This window comes from Suricata suricatta, chromosome X (genome assembly GCF_006229205.1).
Source record: "Suricata suricatta isolate VVHF042 chromosome X, meerkat_22Aug2017_6uvM2_HiC, whole genome shotgun sequence".
NCBI lineage: Eukaryota > Metazoa > Chordata > Mammalia > Carnivora > Herpestidae > Suricata > Suricata suricatta.
Genome location: NC_043717.1, coordinates 35,300,477 through 35,320,305, shown reverse-complemented (window position 1 = coordinate 35,320,305; position 19,829 = coordinate 35,300,477). Strand labels below are relative to the sequence as shown.

The window sequence follows — 19,829 nt, the reverse complement described above, 5'->3', positions numbered from 1 at the left end:
CAGAAGGTTCAAATGACATTTCAAATATCAGTAATACAGGTCACGGAAGAGGGCACTTGTGGGGAAGAGCACTGGGTTTATATGGAGACCAACTTGAAAATAAACTATAAAAAAATAAAAGCTGAAAAAAAAGTGTGGTGAAAGAACAGCATGGATATTTAGATGTATTTATCAAACATTAACCCATTGAGAGGGTGCCTGGAAGGCTCAGTCAGTTATGTGTCTGACTCTTGATCTCAGCTCTAGTCATGATCTCACAGTTTGGGAGTTCGAACCCCTTGTTGGGCTCTGTGCTGACCAGGCAGATCCTGCTTGGGATTCTGTCTCTCCCTCTCTTGGCCCCTCGCCCCTCCGCACAGGTACACACGTTCTCTCTCTCTCTCGCTCTCTCAAAATAAATTAATAAACTTTAAAAACCAAACCAAACCAACAAACCACATTAACCCATTGAGGACCACCAAAGCACCATTTCACGTTGTGCGTATTTGAAATGAAGGTTCTACTATTGGAAATACACTGGAGGGTCACTAAATATTTATTGAGAGACTTTCTAGGCCTGTGTCTAAATTTCATATAATGCATAATTGACTGGAAAAGTTTTAGTTAACCCTGGAGTGTGTGTGTGTGTGTGTGTGTGTGTGTGTGTGTGTGTGCGCGCGCGCGCGCGGGAGGGAGACAGAGAGAGCGCTTCATACACATGTGCTCAGCTCTTGTTCTGGGGCAATAACAAGTGAATGGCATAAAGAAAGAGGAATGTTGGAAAGTGCTGATTGTTTTAACTCTGAAGCTTGGGGTAGCCTTGCTGAGACTGAGAATTTTTAGTTTGATGACAAGAAGTCAAAACTTGGGTTTTTCTTGGGGAGATTTTCATTAAGCAGCTAATTAGCAAATGGTAGGTGTGAAGGGACTACTTTTAAGTAACGAACAATGGAAACCTGTCGTGCCTGGTGGTTTCGCTCTTTACACAATCGTGTAAAGGTCACAACCGCCGTGCTCCCGGTCCCAGCAAGGGCTGCCGTTGTGCTACTGAAAGATGAATTTCAGAAAGCGCCCAAACTACCGGATCACGGACTCATTATATATTGAGCAGCTCATATATTCAGATGACAGAATGTGGGGGTGGGTGCTGCAGACAGACAAAAGCGGCATCCCAATGCTGTGGGATCAGCGCCTCCCTTAACATCCTGTTTACGGCAAAACACGCAGAGGCCCACTGTGCCTGCCATCCAGGAGGACAAACCACATTTGTGCAGCTTCTGTGCAGCCTTTCAGTTAAGCTTTTTAAAAGGGGAGCCTGCAGTATTTTGGAATAATGAAGGTTGTTTTTTCTTCCCCTCACATACCAGAGGGTTCTTCTATAGCCTTGAATATCAGCTTTTGAATCCCTGAAAGCCCTCACCACATAATACAGCTTTTTTTTTTCTCAAAGAGTATGGTATCAAGAAATTTCTTTTTCTGAGATGAATAACACAGTTTTAAAGTGATCGCACGGTTCCTGAAGTTTGTAGGACTTTGGAGAATACAGGACAGCTTGAACTCGAGGTGTTCAAGACCCCTATAAAAGTTTTCCAGTTCTTTCATGCGTTTGCTTTTGTGTTTTGAAAATGCAGAGGGCCCTTGAGGGAGAGAAGAGGAAGCAAAATGTTATCAGAAGGAACCAAAAAAATCTTGTGACTGCTACCTGGAGGGGGGGAATGTGATACTGGATCTTAATTTCCTTTTCGTTTTCTAGAATGTCGCCACATGTGAAATATGAGGTCTGCAAAGGACAAAACATTCCAAAGTCACTCCCATAACAGCCCCCAAATTCCACATCCGGGTTTTTCTCCCCCTTTTTTCTCACACAACTGATTAGACAAGTCGTTAGTGACTTGGAGTCCTCTTTTCTGTATTCACATATCTTCTCCCAATTTCCCATTACCTCTCATTTATCTTTCATTCAATAAATATTTTTGTAATACCTATTGTGTGCCAGGAACGGCATCGTGTGGCGAACTTACAAAACTGGAGATAATGGTGAGCAAAAGAGGCATCTTCCTTCCTCTCTTGAAGATGACCATCCAGTGGGTCCGTATATAATATAGTCACAGCAACTGCCAAGGGGCAAGAGAAACCAGGAGGGCAGAGGAAGGCCTATCTGCCCTCGGGTTCAGGAAACAGGGCTGTAGAAAGCAATAATGATTGAGCTGAAAACTGAAGAGTCGTTCCAGGCTGTGGAAAGAACCTAGCAAAAGCCTATGGGGCAGGAAGGAAGGTGAAAGGAATGAAAAGGCCAGAATTGAAAGCTGGAGGTAGGGCTGGGAGAATTTAGGGGCAGAATGCTCCAGAGGTATGTCTGCGGAGTTCAGAGAGCTGCTTTCTTGGCCTCTTCTGGATTTTAGTCTTTATGTTACAGAACATGGGCAGTTGTTAAAGGGTTTAAAAGAGAGAAGTGACAAGATTTGACAGGTGTTTTTGAAAGACCACTCTGGGCAGAGGGAGAATAAGTAAGATGACAACAGGAGGGGTTATGGGAGGCAGGGCACAGTTCAAAGGCTGTGGTTGAAGGCCCAACAAGAGATGGGGGTGACTTGAAAGAGGGTGGTAGCAGAAGAGAAAGCATTGGAAAGTTTCTCAAAATATTTAGGCCAGTACCTGAGGACTGAATTGGAGGGTGAGGTGCCCAGGAGGGTGCCTGGCTTCCTAGTTATGCTAACTGGCTGGATATTGGGGCCAGTAACCAAGAGGCGGAATAGGAGAGTAAGAGCAAGGGTTTTGTGTGTGTGTGTGTGTGTGTGTGTGTGTGTGTGTGTGTGTGTGTGTGTGTTTGTGTAGGTAAGTAGCTAGGGGAGAGGAAAGTGCTCATGGCAACTGAAGGAGCAGAAGGTAATTGCTTTCTAGCACTTACACCTCCAATCTACCAACAAAAGTAATGACTCCAGTTTTTGACTAGGACCCACAGTAAGCCATACATTTTGTATGGCCTCCTGGACACAGGCTACAGAGAAATTCACAAAATAGTGCTTCCCTGTTTCATGTGCAATGCAGGGATATTTCCTATATCACTCTTTTAAACACTGAAACCCAGTGGGGCCTGTGAGGCTGTGAGTCTGTGACGGCGGCCATGATGGCGGCCATGACGCCGGCAGCCACCTCTGTGATGTCATCAGCAGTGTCATTTGTGATGCTGGGTTGGGGTGAGGCTGATAAGGCATTGAGGTCTTCAGCCAGAGGAGAGAGCACGCTGTGGCTTCAGCGTGGGCGCACGTTTAGGCTGCTGCCACGGCCGAACAGTCACACGCTGTCCTTTCCCCCACCGGCATGGCAACCTCTACTGCTTCCCACCGGCCCCTCAAGGGGATTTTGAAGAACAAAAGCTCCACTGCTTCTAACGTCGCGGCCTCCAACCAGCAGTCCGGTGGGGTCATCCCGGAGGTAAAAAGAAAGAAGTCCCAAAAGTGGGACGAATTGAACATCTTGGCGACTCACCGTCCAGCATTCAGAGACTACGACTTCATGAAGATAAACGAACCCAGCAGTCCCCACCTCGGCCAGCCAGATGATGGGGAAGACGCACTGACTGATCTCGAGGCCAAAGAAGCCATGCCCCCGGACATGTTAGCTAAGAAACTAGCCGCCTCCAAGATCTACAGCCAGGAGGAGGAGCCTGAAAACGACGAACCACACTGCAGCAAGAGCCTTTTCGATCAGCAGGAAAAGGAGCAGCCGTTCGAAGTGAAAAGGAAGCTGCACTACAATGAAGGCATGAACATCAAGCTCGCTAGACAACTGATCTCGAAAGACTTTGACGACGACGAAGAAACTCTGCCTGAGAACAACGAAGACAACACTCCTGCTGAAGAATCGAATGAAGGCGCCGCGACCGATGAACTTCAAACCCGCTCATGCCAGGTCTAGACAGCATCACCTCCACTCCTTACCCGTTCGCGGCATACAAACTCCCTTCCATTCCATCATGCTGCTGCTGCCTTAGAACTGCTTTCACCTAGAAATACTTGTCAGTTGCGTTGTACCTCTGTAATTAAATGGTAATCGTAGGAAATAATAACCTACCTGCAAACTGACTGCCTGATACTTTTGTGCGTGGTTCTTTGCGGCATCAGTTGAAAACCTGCTTTTATATGACTAGTGGTTACTGTATATACTATATAGCTTTATAGATGTTAAAGGGGGCTAATTTATATTCACTTGTACATGTGCTAGCTTTTTTTCCCCATGTCCTAGCTTTTATAGAAAACGTTTTGTTACAAAATCAAAATGCAGTTGGTATGGTAGGTGACATAGTCTGATGAATATTCAGGCTGAAAAACACAGGTCTGTAGGGTGATTTGCCTGTGTAATTGGGGAGGGGACTATATTTTAAGAGTTATTGTTCCATTTCCTTAACTTAGTACCCTTCCATTTAATCTTAGTTTTCTTTTGGTGTTTACAAGGAAATGACAGCTTTTTTCTTGACAAAAAAAAAATAGTTCCTTTTCACCAGTTATTGGGTTAAAATTGTTCCAATGCCTATTTGGACTGTGACTTGTACATTAGGTGCGCAGATTTAATGTCAAGATTTTTGAAAATCTAATGTTACTTCAGTACTGTCTCATAACTGTCTTTAACATCAACCCTTTCTTTCTTCAATCATCCTGGCACCTGCACAAATGACCCTTTATGAAGTATCGTAGATTCTCTAGACATTGGCTATCATCCTTCTCTCATATTTTATCATTTGTTGAAACAGGGTTATTTCTATTTTGATCACCATGGCCTACTCAGTCTTCCAGTGTGTAGACAAATGGGAAATAAAATTCAGCTGCCAGGCTTCTACATCTCTTGGTTTACAGCTTGCTAAATAACCTTGCTATTAACTAGTTGACTATGTGGCCTATTTAGCTTTTAGAAAACTGAGGTTTTACTTTTATGACAAAGTATTTTCCAACGAGGGACATGATTATACCTCTTGGACAGGAGTAAGCCCAAAGATGTTTTGTGTGTGTGTGTTTCCATTGTTTTTAAATTTAAAATTTTACTGAGATAGTTGTAGGTTCATAGTCAATGGTGAGAAATGATGCAGAGAGATCCTAAATTCTCTGTACCCAGCTTCAACAGTAACCCTTTTAGGGTTCCTGGACCCAACTAGAATGTGGGAGGAAGGGCTTCCCACAAGACAAGCATCCTGAAGATAGCATCTGATTCCACAGGTTAAAGGTGTGGACCTACTGCCATGTAAGACCAGCTACAGATGGTGGGGGGGGGGGGGGTTTCCAACGACCAAGAACTTAGGTTTGATTAATTTGCTAGAGCGGCTCCCAGAACTCAGAGAAACACTTAGCTTACATTTAGTACTTTATTAAAGGACATGAATCAACAGTCAGATGAAGAGATACATGGGGGAAGGGCCTGAACAAAGGACCTTCTGTTGTCATGGAGCTTGGAGATGTCCTCTTGGGTTGTTATGGGGGCTTTATTACATAATCAGGATTGACTAAGTGGTTGCCATTGGCAAATTCAACCTCCGACCCCTCCCATCCCTGAAGAGGCAGGGAGCGGGGTGAAAGTTTCATCTCTGTATTCAGACTTGGTTCCCCTGGAAACCAGCCTTTGCCCTTGGGTGGGATCCAAAAGTCGCTTCCTTAACAAGATACCCATTTCACCTTTATGGCGCTGAAGTGTTTTCAGGAACTTTGGAGGAAGTCCAAATATATCTGAGAAATAAACTTTGGGTCATTTGAATGAACAAATATATATTTCTTAAAAATTGTTACATCCCAGTAACATTGCAAAACTATAGAACCACCCCGCAACCCAGATATTGACATTCACACACGATCAAGCTACGGAACATTCTATCACCGCGAGGATCCTTCATGGTGCCCTTTTATAGCCACATCTGTTCTTCCTTTCTGTAATTTTGTCATTTCAAAAATGTTCTGTAAATGAAACCATACAGTATATAACCTTTGGGGGATGTACCACACCTTGTTTATCCATTCATCCATTGAAGGACCTCAGGACTGGTTCCAGGGTTTGGTATCACAAAAGAAACTGCTGTGAACATTCATGCACAGGTTTTTGTATGAACATAAGTTTTCACTTTTCTGGGATAAATGCCCGGGAGTGCACTTGCTGGCTCATATGGTAGTCGCAGTTTCTTAAGAAGCTACCAAACTGTTTTCCAGAGTGGCTGTACCATTTTACATTCCCACCAGCATAAGGGAGCTTTCCGGTTTCTCTGCATCCTTACCAACATTTGGTATTGTCACTATTTTTAAGTCATTTTTACAAAAGTAGCCCTGATGTCTCAATTTGCATTGCACGGATGGCTGATGAGGTTGCACATCTTTTCATGTGCTTATTTGCAAGCTGTATATCCCCTTGTGTGAAATGTCTTTTGCCCGTTTTCTAGTTTGGTTATCTGTTTTCACTGTTGAGTTTTGACAGTTCTTTGATTTGCAAATCTTTCCTATAATCTGTAGTTTATTTTATCCTCTTATGGAGACTTTGGCTCTGCAAAACTTTTTAGTTTTGATGTGGTTCAATGTACCAGTCTTTCCCTTGATGCATGATGCCATTGGTACCCTAGTCAGATACGATCCAGAAAGATATATATATATATTTTTTTTTTTCCAAATTGTCATTTCCTAAGTAAGTGACATGGTCTTGGGCTGTATAGAAAATGGACTCTCAGTCGGTTAAGTGTCCTACTTCTGCTCAGGTCACGGTCTCACAGTTCGTGAGTTGGAGCCCCCGGATGGGGCTTTGTGCTGACAGCTCAGAACCTGGGGCTTCCTTCAGATTCTATGCCTCCCTCTCTCTCTACCCCTCCCGTGCTTGCTCCTCTCTCTCTCTCTCTCTCTCTCTCTCTCTCTCTCTCTCTCTCTGAAAAATAAGTAAACATTTAAAAAAAAAAGAGCATGGACTCTTATTATTTAACTTAGTTTTTTCCTTTGGAGAAAGGAAATCTGAGAATGTTCAGTTCTAGCCTCAACTCTTTATGAATCTCACTTCATCCGCTTAGCTTTTCTGATATCAGCCTTTGTTTCCTCATTTTTCAGTCTGAGACTCAGCAGGGCTGGTAATTTAAAACCTGGGACATGTAATGGAATAAAATGGATTGTTAAATAAGAGTAACATCTACTTGAAGGTTAAAGCAATTACCTGTCCTCTAGACTTGGAAACTGTGTTTTTTCCCTCTACATTTGTACACTGAGTAACATGTAATAAGGGACTATAATATGAAAAGAATGATATATCGTCAAGACCCACTCAATTGGTTCCTTTAAATTGCAACCTGTAATTTGACAAACACAAAACTCAAAGGATCTTAATATTTTTAGTTGAAGGATTTTGTTCTTCGTATGCAAGCATCGCTTGGGAATACCATGATAAGTGCTTATCAGCCAGTCACACCTTAGAATAAATGAATGAAGAATGTGGTATCAAGTATTGATTGGGAAGGGAGTGGGTCAGAATTGGGGGTCATTATAAAAACGAAAAGAGAGAGGTAGCCAGAGTGAGGGGTTGGGAAGGAGGGGAAGAAAAAAAAAAACGAGAAAAGGGAATAAAGGATTAAGTTCACCAGCTCTAAAAGTTATGACTGGTTCTCAATGAATCATTAACTCTGAACTGTTATAAAAACAACACAAAATCTTACTGAAGGATTGATGAGGAAAAGGATAGTTTTCTTTTCTGCCCAACCAAGTAATTATATCAATACTGCTACCAGTACTCTGACTAATAATTGCCATTTATTGAGTATATGGGATGTGTCGGACCCTGGACTAGGGCTTCAAAAACATTGTCTCCTTCAATTATGCCAATAATCCTTTGAAAAAGTATTGTTTTCCTGTTTTTTGAGGAAATTTAAAATAAAGGAAAGTTAGGGGCGCCTGGATGGCTGAGTTGGTTGAGAAGTCTGACTGTTGCTCTCAGCTCAGGTCTTGATCTCAGGGTTGTGAGTTTGAATCCTGCACTGGGCTCCTCATTAGGCTATTTAAATAAAATAAAATAAAATAAATTATGTAACTTGTCCGAATCCACAGCTGCTAAATGATGGAATCAAGAGTTAAGCCCAGGCCTGGATTACTCAGGCATGGGCTTCTCCCCATTATACAATGTGGGCTTTATTCAGGTCCTTGATGGGGACTGAAGGCTTGCCTCTTCCTGCCTGCTCCCTAAACACACGTGTCTAACCTGACAATACAGCAGGGGCCACTGTAAAGTGGGGGTGGTCGAAGGAGAATGTTCTCCAATCTGGGAGCTGCCCCCTCCTCCCCACCCCCACACTGCCCTGAGCCCCAGTCCTTGTGCTGCTCCCTCCCACCCGCTGCTCAGAGTCGGTGCTCAGCAATAACCCGAGACATTCACTCGAACAAAGATGTCACTGGATGGACGTAGCGTTGTGTATCAATTGCACGTTCCACAAGTGAGCAAACCTTTACTTATGCAGCACGGCCATGTGTCAGGGGCAGTAGCCAGCGCTAGGAAGAAAAAGATCAATGAAACACCACTTCTGCCCCCACGGAGGTCTGAGTCCAGTGGGGGAGACCTGTATGGTTCTGAAATGATCGTTTATGCCATCTTCCAGGAAAGAGGGCACCTGCATTAAAAGAGGGACAAGAGTTCTTCTTTAGGTGACATAATGACTTGAAAGCCAGTATAAGTGGTTTCCAGATGCCCAAAGGGTGAGCATCAGCCTTCAGAAGAGGTGCTGTCTTCTGAGTTCCTTCTGTCTGGACTTGAGGACAGAGGGGATCCAGCCCTCAGGACCCGTTCCGGTTCAGGAGAAGAAGGAGGCCCAGCTCACACGTGGTCAAGGTTAGGGAAAGAACACAGAAGGGATTAGTGGAAAGCCATAGAAGGATTCACATGTGGGGAGGTAAACAGAGAGATGAGATCATTGGGGAGTGGATAACAAATGTTTCTGCATTGAGAGCAGAGAGGGCATCGACTTGGAGAATCCTTTACTTCAAGTGGATGCCCAGAGTTTTGTTTTTCTCTGATTTGCATGAGGAATGTAGATATTTCATCCCAGAAGTAAAACGGTTATATAAAATATGAACTATAAGCCACGCTTCCTTTTGTTGGATGGTGCTTTAAGGAGCTCCATTGTCCTTCTCTGGAACATTGGGGCCCATTCTTGAAACCTGGGGTCAGGGAGAGTGCCGATTTGAGAATTGCATATCCCTATACTTAAATCCTCCGCACCTACACTGATGGGGAGGAAGCACAAAGAAGCCCAGGGGAGTAGCAGGAAGAAGAAAGGCAAGTGAGGCAAGAGCACAGCAGAAAGAAAGGCGAGAGGGAAGGAAAAAAAGGAGATGAGAGAGCCAGGTTTTGTCGGGAGATATTTGGGAAAGAAACGACAGCATTCAACACCATAAACTTCTTGGATTTTTCTAACGTGTTAAAATTGTGTGTCCCTTTCTTGGATTACTGAGGCCGTTTCTGTTTATAAGTGGTGCAGGAGTCCTGCCACTCCTGTGTGACCCTGGTGACATATCGAGTCTTTGGAGCCCCTTAGCTAGAGACCGGTGACTGGCAGCAATAAAGAGAATGGAAGGGCAAATGCAGACAAAACGAGGTATCTGGGAAAGACAGAGATTCATGGGTGAGAGGAGTGGGAGATGATATTGTGTGTAGGGCCACACCACCCAGGAGCCACTTCTGTCGTTTGTCATCGGACACCCTCCCCCCCCACCCTATCTTCTGGCTTTCCCCCCCACCCCAGTCTCAGGTGGCCGCATGTGTCCCCTTCCATGTTGGTGACTCTTCACATTTTAGTTTACCCAGCACAATACCACACTTCCTTCCATTGGTAGGATTCTTAGGAAGAAATGTGGGCAAGGAGAGAGACGAAGGCTGGAGCGTCCCAAACCCAGATTTGTGTGGAGGAATACAACTCGAATTGTTTTTCAATAAGAAACTTGATCAAATTAGTGCTACGATTTCAGGATGAGGAACTTTGGCTCAGCAGCAATGGACGCAGCGTTGGGTACACATCGGGGGTGGGAGCAGCAGTGTAGACTGGTTGGGCTTGAGCCCCCGAAGCTGCCTGTGCAGGGCCTCTCGGAGGATTTAAGGAGGCAGGCTGCGGAAAGTCTGGGGAAAGCTGAAAATTGCAGATGTGTGTGAATGTGTGTGTGTGTGTGTGTGTGTGTGTGTGTGTGCCCGCGCGCACGTGTGTGGGCAGGGGGGGATATCTGCCGTAGGCATTCTTCCTCACCAGTATAAACACAGTTCTCTAGTAAAAGGTTATACATTATTAACTCCTAAAAAATATAAAGAATTGTTTTTATCATTGTGTAGGCTGAGCCTTTTTGCATCACTGAACCTGCCTATGCATGTGGGATACTAATATCTTATTCTTTCAAGGAGTCTTTTTTTCCCTCTTCCTTTTTTTTTTTCCTGTTTTAAAGTAGATTCTTTGAAAGGTGCATATGAACTCGGTTTCCATAGCAATTGCAAGCATCAGTGATAGCCCAGAGCTTCTAAGTTATAATATACAAACTGCGTTTCCGTAAGACAACAGCTCAGCCACTGATAGATAAGGTCAGACCCCATCTCCAAACTTTAAATTAAATCAGGAGAGATCAAAATGCAACAGAAGGAGTGTCCTTTTGGAATGTGTGCTGTTAAAAAAAATATATTCTTTGTGGAGGCAAAACAGTTGCTTTTGTGGTTTTTAATGCCCAGATGGAAAAATCCTAAAACAGATACAGCTTCTTCTGGGTTATTAATGGCATGTTGTCATTTCCTTCTGCTATTTGTGAGTGAGTTTTTTCCTATGGTAGCGCCGACTCGAAGAAAGCACATAATCGTTGGCTCCAGGAAGAGCAGATGTGACGGTTAATTCTTGCCAAGTCTGGAATAACACTTAGTTAAATTGTAATTTATTAAGTTGTTTATTCGGGCCCTAAACGCTGAGACCCAGTGCTTGTCTTCAAGAAGCTGCCCACCCAGCAGAGCTGGGCCTTGTCACCGGGCCGTTTCTCTGCTGTGCAGGAGCGCTCTACAGAGGCGCTTAAGGGGTGTGATCAAGGTCTTGAAACACCTTTCTGTGGAGTTGAGTTTGAGAAGAATAAGTTGCAGAAGAAACGGAATTTAATCAAATGAAGATCGGCAGGCCTGGGGAGATTGGCATTCTGAAGCAAAAAAAAAAAAAAAGGGGGCAATGCTAGGGCACCTGGGTGGCTCATTTGGTTAAGGGACTGACTCTTGATTTTGCTCAGGTCACGATCTCACGGTCATGAGATCGAGCCCTGTGTCAGGGAGCTTAAGCGTGAACCTGTATAGGATTCTCTCTCTCCCTTTCTCTCTGCCCCTTCCCTGTTCTCTCTCTCTCTCTCTCTCTCTCTCTCTCTCTCTCTCTCTCTCTCCCTGGGCTTCTTTGTGCTTCCTCCCCATCAGTGTGGGTGCGGAGGATTTAAGTATAGGGATATGCAATTCTCAAACTCTCTCTCTCTCTCTCTCTCAAAAATAAATAAATAAACTTAACAAAAGAAAGAGGCAATGTGGCTTTTTCAGGGCCCTGCAAGGTGTCCTTTTCCAGGGAAGGTGAGGGATTAAAGAGGCACGAAAGGTTCTGGAAGGATTCACGTACCACACAAAGGCAAGAGACCCACTAACATGTTTAAGCAGGAGAGCAACGTGGTCAGACTCTTATTTTTGAAAGACCCCACGGTCACATAGTAAGGTCCAGAATAGAACAGGGTGGTGATGATAACGATGGGCCGAGAGCACAGACGAGACATTGGTCTCTGAAAGGGAATGATTGTCATGTTCAAATGCTGAATCTCTCACCTTTTACTCATAGCCAAGCCAGAACCCTCTCTAGACCAGTGCCAGGCAAAGTGTGGTCCTTAGACTGGTGGCATCAGCATCACCTGGAGGCTGGTTAAAAATGCAAATTCTCAGGGGCGCCTGGGCAGCTCAGTCAGTTAAGCGTCTGCTTCTTGATCTCAGCCTAGGTCTTGATCTCAGGGTTGCGAGTTCAAACCCAGAGTTGGGCTCTGTGCTGAGCATGAAGCCTACTTAAAAAGAAAAAAAATGCAAATGCTTCGGGCCAGCCCCAGACTTCCTGAGTCAGCATCTCTGGGACTGGTGCCAGCCATTGGTGCTTTAACAAGTTTCCCAGGGGATTCTTACAGACGGTCAAGTTTAAGAACCGCTCCTCTACAATACAGGTTTTTAATTAGTCGAGCTCAACTCTGTGGGACAGACCTTACTGTTACTGTGTGTGTGTGTGTGTGTGTGTGTGTGTGTGTGTGTGATATGCATACAGTTTTGGAGAAATTCATCACACTGCATGGCAGGAATGTGCACAGGATTGCCAAGAAACTTCCACAGGTATGCTGCCTGATTCAGATCAGCCAGACTCATCCTGTTCCTCCCTCTCCTCATGTACTCTTTCTCTAGTTCTCCCTCCTCATCCTCCTGCACACTGTCCTCACCCACCAACCCCCCCCCTCACACACACACTCAGTCACTGTTGCCGGGAGCCTTCCCGCTGCTACTACAGGGTCCCAGGACCTTCCTGCATCTCTGTCTCTGCTTGCGCTCTTCCTTTTGCCCAGAATACATGTCTTCCTGTTTTTTTTTTTTTATTATTTAGTTATTTTGAGAGAGACAGAGAGCAAGTGGGGGCAGGGCAAGACAAAGGGAGACAGAAGACCTGAAGCGGCTTTGTGCTTACCAACCGTGAGATCGTGACCCAAGCCCAAGTTAGACGCCTAACCAACTGAGCCACCCAGGCGCCCCCTTTCTTCCTGTTTTTACTGCATGTTTCACTCAGTCTTCCACATTTAGTGCAAACCACACCTCAAACTCCTGATTCAGAATAGTGGGTGCCTGCCTTGGGGGAGGCAGACATGTCTAGTAATTGACACTAACAGATTTAGAGTCAGAAAGATCTGGATTTGTACCAGGGCTCCACCATACATTAGCTGAGTCACCTGAGGCAAAGCTTGTCACCTCTTTGAGTCGAGTTTTCACACTATCCAATGAAGATAATAATAAATGATACCTTCCCTTCCCAGTAGTTGGAATGATTAAATGAAAAGATATTAGTAACACCCATGGCCTCTAGTAACTATCCAGTAAATACTATTGGATAGTTCTTATTCGATATTTGAAACTATTCAAGTACATATTGAATATACATTCAAAAATATTATTTTTCTCATGTGCACAGATTTTTCCCTACACCTGCCAAAATGCTGATCATTTCTGTAATAGCATCAGATATTTCTGAGCGTATCTTTTTTCTCCCAGTGGACTTGGAGACAAGAGCTGTGGCCATGCTCAACCACGGCTTGTGACCTGAGGCCCCTCAAACTTAGGAGCCATGAGCTGTGAGGGGCACCGGTGAAGACAGAGCAAAATGCTTACACAGGACAAGACTTGAGTGGCTGCTGCTTCAAGTAACCTTCCCTTTGAAGACGTCTTTGGTGTCTTCAGCACCGGTAAGTTTGCAAAGCAGCAGATGAAACGGGAGGGCAGGAAGCAGGATTTAGATGTAAAGCCAGGTCTACATTTTAATTTTAAAATGCATTAGGACTTCGGGATGCCCAGGTGGCTTAGTCTGTGAAGCATCCAACTCTCAATTTCCCATCAGGTTGGTGGGATCGAGCCCTGCCTCGGGCTCACAGTGCAGAGCCTGCCTGGGACACTCTCTCTCCCTCTCTCTCTGCCCCTCCTCTGCTCGTGCTTTCTCTCTCAAAATAACTAAGCAAACTTTAAAATAAATAAATTAATTAATTAAATTCATTGAAACTTCTAGAACAGTTCCAAGTCTATGAAATAAAGGAATTAATTCTGTAAGCCAAAGGTAAGAACCACAAATTCAGTTATTTACAGTAACACACAACACTTTATATTCTCAGGATGTTTGTTTGTTTGTTTTTTCTTCAGAAGTCTCTTTATTAGCTACTATGGACTTTGATAGCAGCATACAATTTTTTGTGCTGGAAGAGGCCTTAACGACCGTTTGGTCCACCTTAGAGGTCAGAGTCTCTGTCTCATAAGCAGCAGAGACCAACAGATCACCCAGGACATGTGAAGCCAAGGGGAGGCCATGTTTGTATATAACCACACCATCTCCCCTTTTCTATACAGGGAACATAAATAGAAGACAGATTGAAATGTGTTTTCAAATTGATTTGGGGGCTGCTCTGATATTTAGAACTCCGGAAAGCTTTCAGGGAATATCTGTCCCTTTCTAGAAAAACCTCATCACCGACCAGCACCTGTTACCTTCTGTGGCTAATGCTGTGCCTTTTCCAGCTGTGGGAGGAGGCACCTTGTTCCTCTGGGGGTGCCCGAGCATGAAAACAGCGCAGAAGAACAAGAAAGATCAGTGGTGCACTCAGGACAACTCACTAACTCTGAATTTCTCGTCTTCTCTGAGTGACGGAAGAAGAGGAACTCATGGTCCCCTTCTGCTCTGACCCCTCAACTTCCTTGTTTGTTGAGATACAAATCTACTTACATTGTGCAGTTGTATTTCATGAAATAACAAAAGAAGAGGGCTTAGAACAGTGCCAGACAACATTGCCTGTATTTAATATATATATTTTATGTTTTAATGTCTATTTATTTATTTGAGAGACAGAGCATGCACAAGTAGGGGGAGGGACAGAAAGGGAGAAAGAGAATCCCAAGCAGGCTCTGCAATGTCAGCACAGAGCCTGATGTGGGGCTTGAACCCACGAACTGTGAGATCATGATCTGAGCCAAAATCAAGAGACGCTTTACCAACTGAGCCACCCAATAGCACCCCAATTTAATATTCTTTTTGATATTGTTGGCACTGTCTTGGAGCACTCCCTGGGGCTACAGGATTGATGTACAGACCCGGTATTGAACAAGGGAACGCTCGGCTGCTCACAGGTGGGCTGGACACATCACAGGAGCCAGCGCACTCTTCACATCACAGGCTAGGCTTGGTGCTCGAACTGAGACCTGGCTGCACCAGCATTGGACCTTGTGGTGAACACCGTGACCCCCATCCAGAGCCCCTTTAGCATTACAGCTGCTGAGAGTGCCCTCAGCAGACAGCCCTCATCTGTCAGCCCGCTCTTCTCCAGGACAGGCTCCGCCAAAGAGAAATATTTGGCTCATGATCACGGTTCCTTCCTGAGGTGCCCCAAACCCAATGACTGATCAGTGTAGGGTTCTAAGGGGCCTGTTCATTTGGACCCAACTCAGGACAACTCTGAAAGGCCATTCCAGCTTCAAAGCTCCCTGTGGTGCTGGCCAAGACTTATCCCTGAGAGTTGATCACAGCTGGACTTCTCCTGCAGCCCAGTCCCTCGTCCTTCCCTTCCCCAAAACTGGTGTTGTTCCCAAGATCCCCTCTAATAACTCCCCGACTCTGCTTCCTAGGAAAACCAATCTGTGACAGACCTCTAGCATTAGAAATGCTGCGCTGAGGGCCCTCTAGATGGCTCAGTTGGTTGAATATCCGAGTCTTGATTTCTTGATTTTGGCTCAGGTCACGATCTCGTGGTTGTGGGATCGAGCCGTGTCAGGCTCTGTGCTCAGTGCGGGGCCTGCTTGGGATTTTTCTCTCTCTCCCTCTGTCCCCACTCACGTGTGCACTCTCTCTCTCTCAAAAAAAAATGCTGAGCTGAGAATGATCTAATGCCAAACCACAGCATCTCTGTAGATGCTATAGAAAACTCATTTGTGACAACTGGACAGAGATGCTTTGGCCGGGTGGCATGCAAAGCTAGTAACAAAGGGGAATTAGCAGTGAGAGATGAACAGGGGATGAACATCTGCCTTAAGCATTGCCACACTTAGGGTTTGCTTTGACAGGATCTCCCCGGCCCCAACTCTTGGCACAGGGGCTTTAATCAGCCTATTGTTCTGGTCCTGCAGGACCCCCAAATCTCATTTTATCTGTTCACAATGTATTGGGAATTTGTGGCTCATTCGTCGATCAGTCTGATCAGTAGTGACCCCCTGTGTGGACACTGATTGATGACAATCTCAAGTCCAACCAACAACAAATGAATACCGGCTACATTCTTAAAAATCCATCCAACATACCCAGACTGTCATGGTCATGCCATCTGTTAGAAAATGCATGCAAGTTATCATCATGGGATGGAAGCTCATCCATGTTAATTTTGAAATTCACTAAAGGTTTATCATAGTTTGAATGCCATATATAGTTATGGGGTATCAACTCCACGACTCTACTCTGTGCCCTTCTGGTGCCCTATGATAAGGAAGAAAAAAAATTATATTCCAATTTTCTGTCTACTACTTTTTTTTCCTAAAAATGATCTCCTGTCTGTGGCATTGGGTTTTGAAAGAAACAAAGTATGATGGAGAAGAATAAAAGTAATGTACATGCTGTTTAGCATGACTTACTTATTTTTACCCAATACCATTAATATCTCTGGAGGTATCCCAACCTGTTTATTTTCCCATCTGTTTCCTTCCTGCCACAAACAAAACTTCCATGCCCTGGAAGGCTTTGATTCCACTGCTCTGAAGCTTCAGAAGGAATGTGTGCAAACATTCTGAAGTGTGTAAGCATCATTCGAGGAGAAGAAAAAAATTGTAAGAGAAAAAATAACAAAACTCAAGGAATTCTGGAATCTATATCTTAATTCTCATTTCAGGATCAGAAAGAAGAGTAACCACGAACAGGAGATAATATGTGCATTGGCGGGTTCTTGACCATCTGGGACTCCAACCATTTTATTTGCTCCCTTCATTTACCCTCCATGTATTGATATGCTGGTAGTTCAGCTCATCTGATATCTGAAGACAGTAGCGGTATAAACTTTCAGCAAAAGTCTATGCAATAAATCTCATCGTTGGAAGTTCATTGTCTCTAGAGGGCCCAAGAATATGGACGTGAGTACATAGATTTTGGTATTATCACTAATGCCTCTGTGTTTAAGTAATTAAAAAAAATGTTTTTACATTTATTTATTTTTGAGAGACAGAGCATGAACAGAGGAGGAGCAGAGAGAGAAAGAGACACAGAATTAGAGGCAGGCTCCAGGCTCTGAGCTGTCAGCACAGAGCCCGATGTGGGCCTTGAACCCACAAACCACAAGATCATGACCTGAGCCGAAGTCAGATGCTCAACCGACTGAGCCACCCAGGCTCCCCTGTTTAAGTAATTTTAATCAAATATACTTGCGTTTGAAATGTTATATACATTTTGTTTATATTGCATTAGGGATGTGAAAATGGATGAGCTAGTCCATGTTCTCAAGGAGCTCTTTTAACTGGGGCAAATATTTGCTTAATAACTGCAACATATTGTGACAAAGGTTTAATATTCTAGTGTTGAGAAAGCACAGACAAAGGATATTGAATGTCTGTTTTAAATAGATCACCCGTCTTCTGTCCATAGAATCTGCATAGCACCACATTTTTGGTTAGTGGCTAAGGAGACAGAAGAGAATTTTATGATCATGCCTAGCTTTAATCTTTAATCTTCTGGCATGTTGAAACACTATGATGTATAAACAATAACTTGAATTTGGAGTCAGAACACATGAATTTGTATTCAGGATCTGTGTCTTATTAACTGAGTCTGAGAGTGACTTGACTAACACCATGTCTGTGAGAGGGAGTAACAATTATGAAGAAAATAATACCACCACCAACAATAACAATAGCTAATATTTCTTGAGCACTTATTATGTGCGAGGCCCTGTTCTTGTTTACAGGGATTCTTTTTTTTAAATTTTTTAAAATGTGTTTTTGTTTATTTTTGAGACACAGAGAGAGACAGCGCAAGCAGGGGAGGGACAGAGAGAAAGGGAGATACAGAATCCGAAGCAGGCTACAGGCTCTGAGCTGTAGTCATATATTATAATTGTGATTATATATTTTGCTGGTATAAAATATCTCTGGAAGGACAGGCAATAGACTAGTAACACTGTGGGGTTTTTTTGGGGGGGCGGGGGAGGACCTAGGTAGCTGTGACATGACATGGGAGGGAAATATCACTGTATACTCCTTTGTGCTTTTTGATTTTTGAATTATGTAAGTCGAATTACCTATTCATGTGCCTTTGCCTCCATTCTGTGGCATTTGTGATGGCATTTTTTTAAATGTTTATTTGTTTTGAGAGGGAGACAGAGAGCGAACAGTGGAGGGACACAGAGAGAGAGAGGGAGACACAGAATCCGAAGCAGGCTCCTGGCTCTGAGCTGTCAGCACAGAGCCCAACATGGGACTCAAACCCATAAACTGTGAGATCATGACCTGAGCTGAAGTCAGGCGCTTAAGTGAGTGAGCCACCCAGGTGCCCTGTGATGGCATTTAAAAAAAAATAACACTCAATACTTAAAAAAAAATTTTTTTAAACATTTATTTATTTTTGAGAGACAGAGAGACAGAGCATGAGCAGGGGAGGGGCAGAGAAAGAAGGAGACACAGAATCCAAAGACAGGCTCCAGGCTCTGAGCTGTCAGCACAGAGCCTGACGCAGGGCTCGAACCCATGAACTGTGAAATCAAGACCTGAACTGAAGCTGGACACTTAACTGACTGAGCCACCCAGACGCCCCAGGTTTTATAGGGATTCTGGTTTCATGACCTTTTGAGGGAATTGCCGTTATTAATCAAAGTGAACGGATAAGGAAATTGGGTATAAGAAATATTAAGCAGTTGGTAGAAGATGAAGATAGTTTTCACAAGTTAACTGGTGACTCCAAGACTAGAAACAAACCAGTGTAATTGTCTTCACATCTATGCGGCCACTAGTGTAACCTCGTGTACCTGGTATACCTACCTTTGTGATGAGAAGGTCAACTGAAATATATGTAAATACTTTGTAAACTATGAACTTTGTAAACATGTGCCTACAGATTTTAATTGTGCAGTATGTGTAGTTTAATAACAATTAACATTTGCATACAATTATTAAATTTAGATCATATATAATTTAGTAATAGAGTATGTATGCCAACCAGCATTTTAATATTTAGAATGCCAAGGGATCTTCTGGAAATAGAAATTGAAAGATAGAACTACTACACAAAAATTAGCATAAATAGCCTGACTCCCTTCTATAATTCTCTTTCCCTTGGAGCAGACTTCAGTCGAATGAAGTTTATCTAAAATTCATTCAGCCTCTTTCAGGATGGCAGACTTCAGTTTTTCTTCCCAAACCTCACTGAAATGACAGTAAAGAGGTATAGAAGGGAATAGTTCTGTACTAGAACTAAAAAGGGGGGAAAGGGCCAAGGACTGACCAGAGATTTGGACAAATTTCTAAAAGACTGAAAACATAGGGGTTAGTTTGACAGATGAAACAGTGGTGGATGCAACAGCTCACGGCACAGAAGGGGAAGAGGTCACTGAACAGCCTCTCAAGGTGGAGGGATTCTGAGCTAGGAGCTGGCAGGTACAAAGAGTTGGATTGCAAAGTGGGGTAGAATTCAGAATGATTAACAGAAATACTATGTCAAAAATAGCTCTAATAGATACTCCACTCCCACACCCCCATGTAGAAGGACTACCTCTGCTTTCGAGTAGGAGAATGGCTGTATAAAGAAATTGAAAGGTCTGGAGTCCTGTTGTGGTTTTGGGTGCGCTAGAGTAAAGGCTTCTTTGTTTTGACTGCAGGGAAGATCTTCAGCCTCCCTTATTTCTGTCCTTCACCCCCTAAAATAAAGTCCCTCCTGAATGATATGCCTTCCCTTTCAGGTGAAGACAGATCTACACAGCTCCAGAGGGCGATTAATACCAACTACTTTTTAAAAAATCAACCTGTTCTCACATATCTAAGCTCAAATGTACAGATAAAGATTACATGGCATTTGAAAAAAAAACAAAAGCTCATGATAGAGATACCTAATGTAA

At 43.8% G+C, this 19,829-nt stretch overlaps 1 protein-coding gene and 1 long non-coding RNA gene across 2 annotated transcripts; one reads left to right on the top strand and one right to left on the bottom strand.

Annotated features, from left to right (window-relative positions):
- Positions 1–1,342: 1,342 nt before the first annotated feature.
- On the bottom strand, positions 1,343–2,837 carry LOC115283968. Its single transcript, XR_003905102.1, has 3 exons — positions 2,635–2,837; positions 1,962–2,162; positions 1,343–1,616 (listed from the first exon to the last, which is right to left on the bottom strand). It is a non-coding gene; the product is annotated as an uncharacterized LOC115283968 (long non-coding RNA).
- A 344-nt stretch (positions 2,838–3,181) lies between these two features.
- PPP1R2C (PPP1R2C family member C) lies at positions 3,182–4,064 on the top strand. The gene has a single exon (XM_029930492.1). It carries the CDS (start codon positions 3,301–3,303, stop codon positions 3,895–3,897), a length of 597 nt encoding a protein of 198 aa, XP_029786352.1. The 5' UTR covers positions 3,182–3,300; the 3' UTR covers positions 3,898–4,064.
- Positions 4,065–19,829: the final 15,765 nt, after the last annotated feature.

What these genes read in the sequence shown, in the direction of transcription:
- PPP1R2C (XM_029930492.1), top strand. Translation starts at nt 3,301, where the DNA reads ATGGCAACCTCTACTGCTTCCCACCGGCCCCTCAAGGGGATTTTGAAG.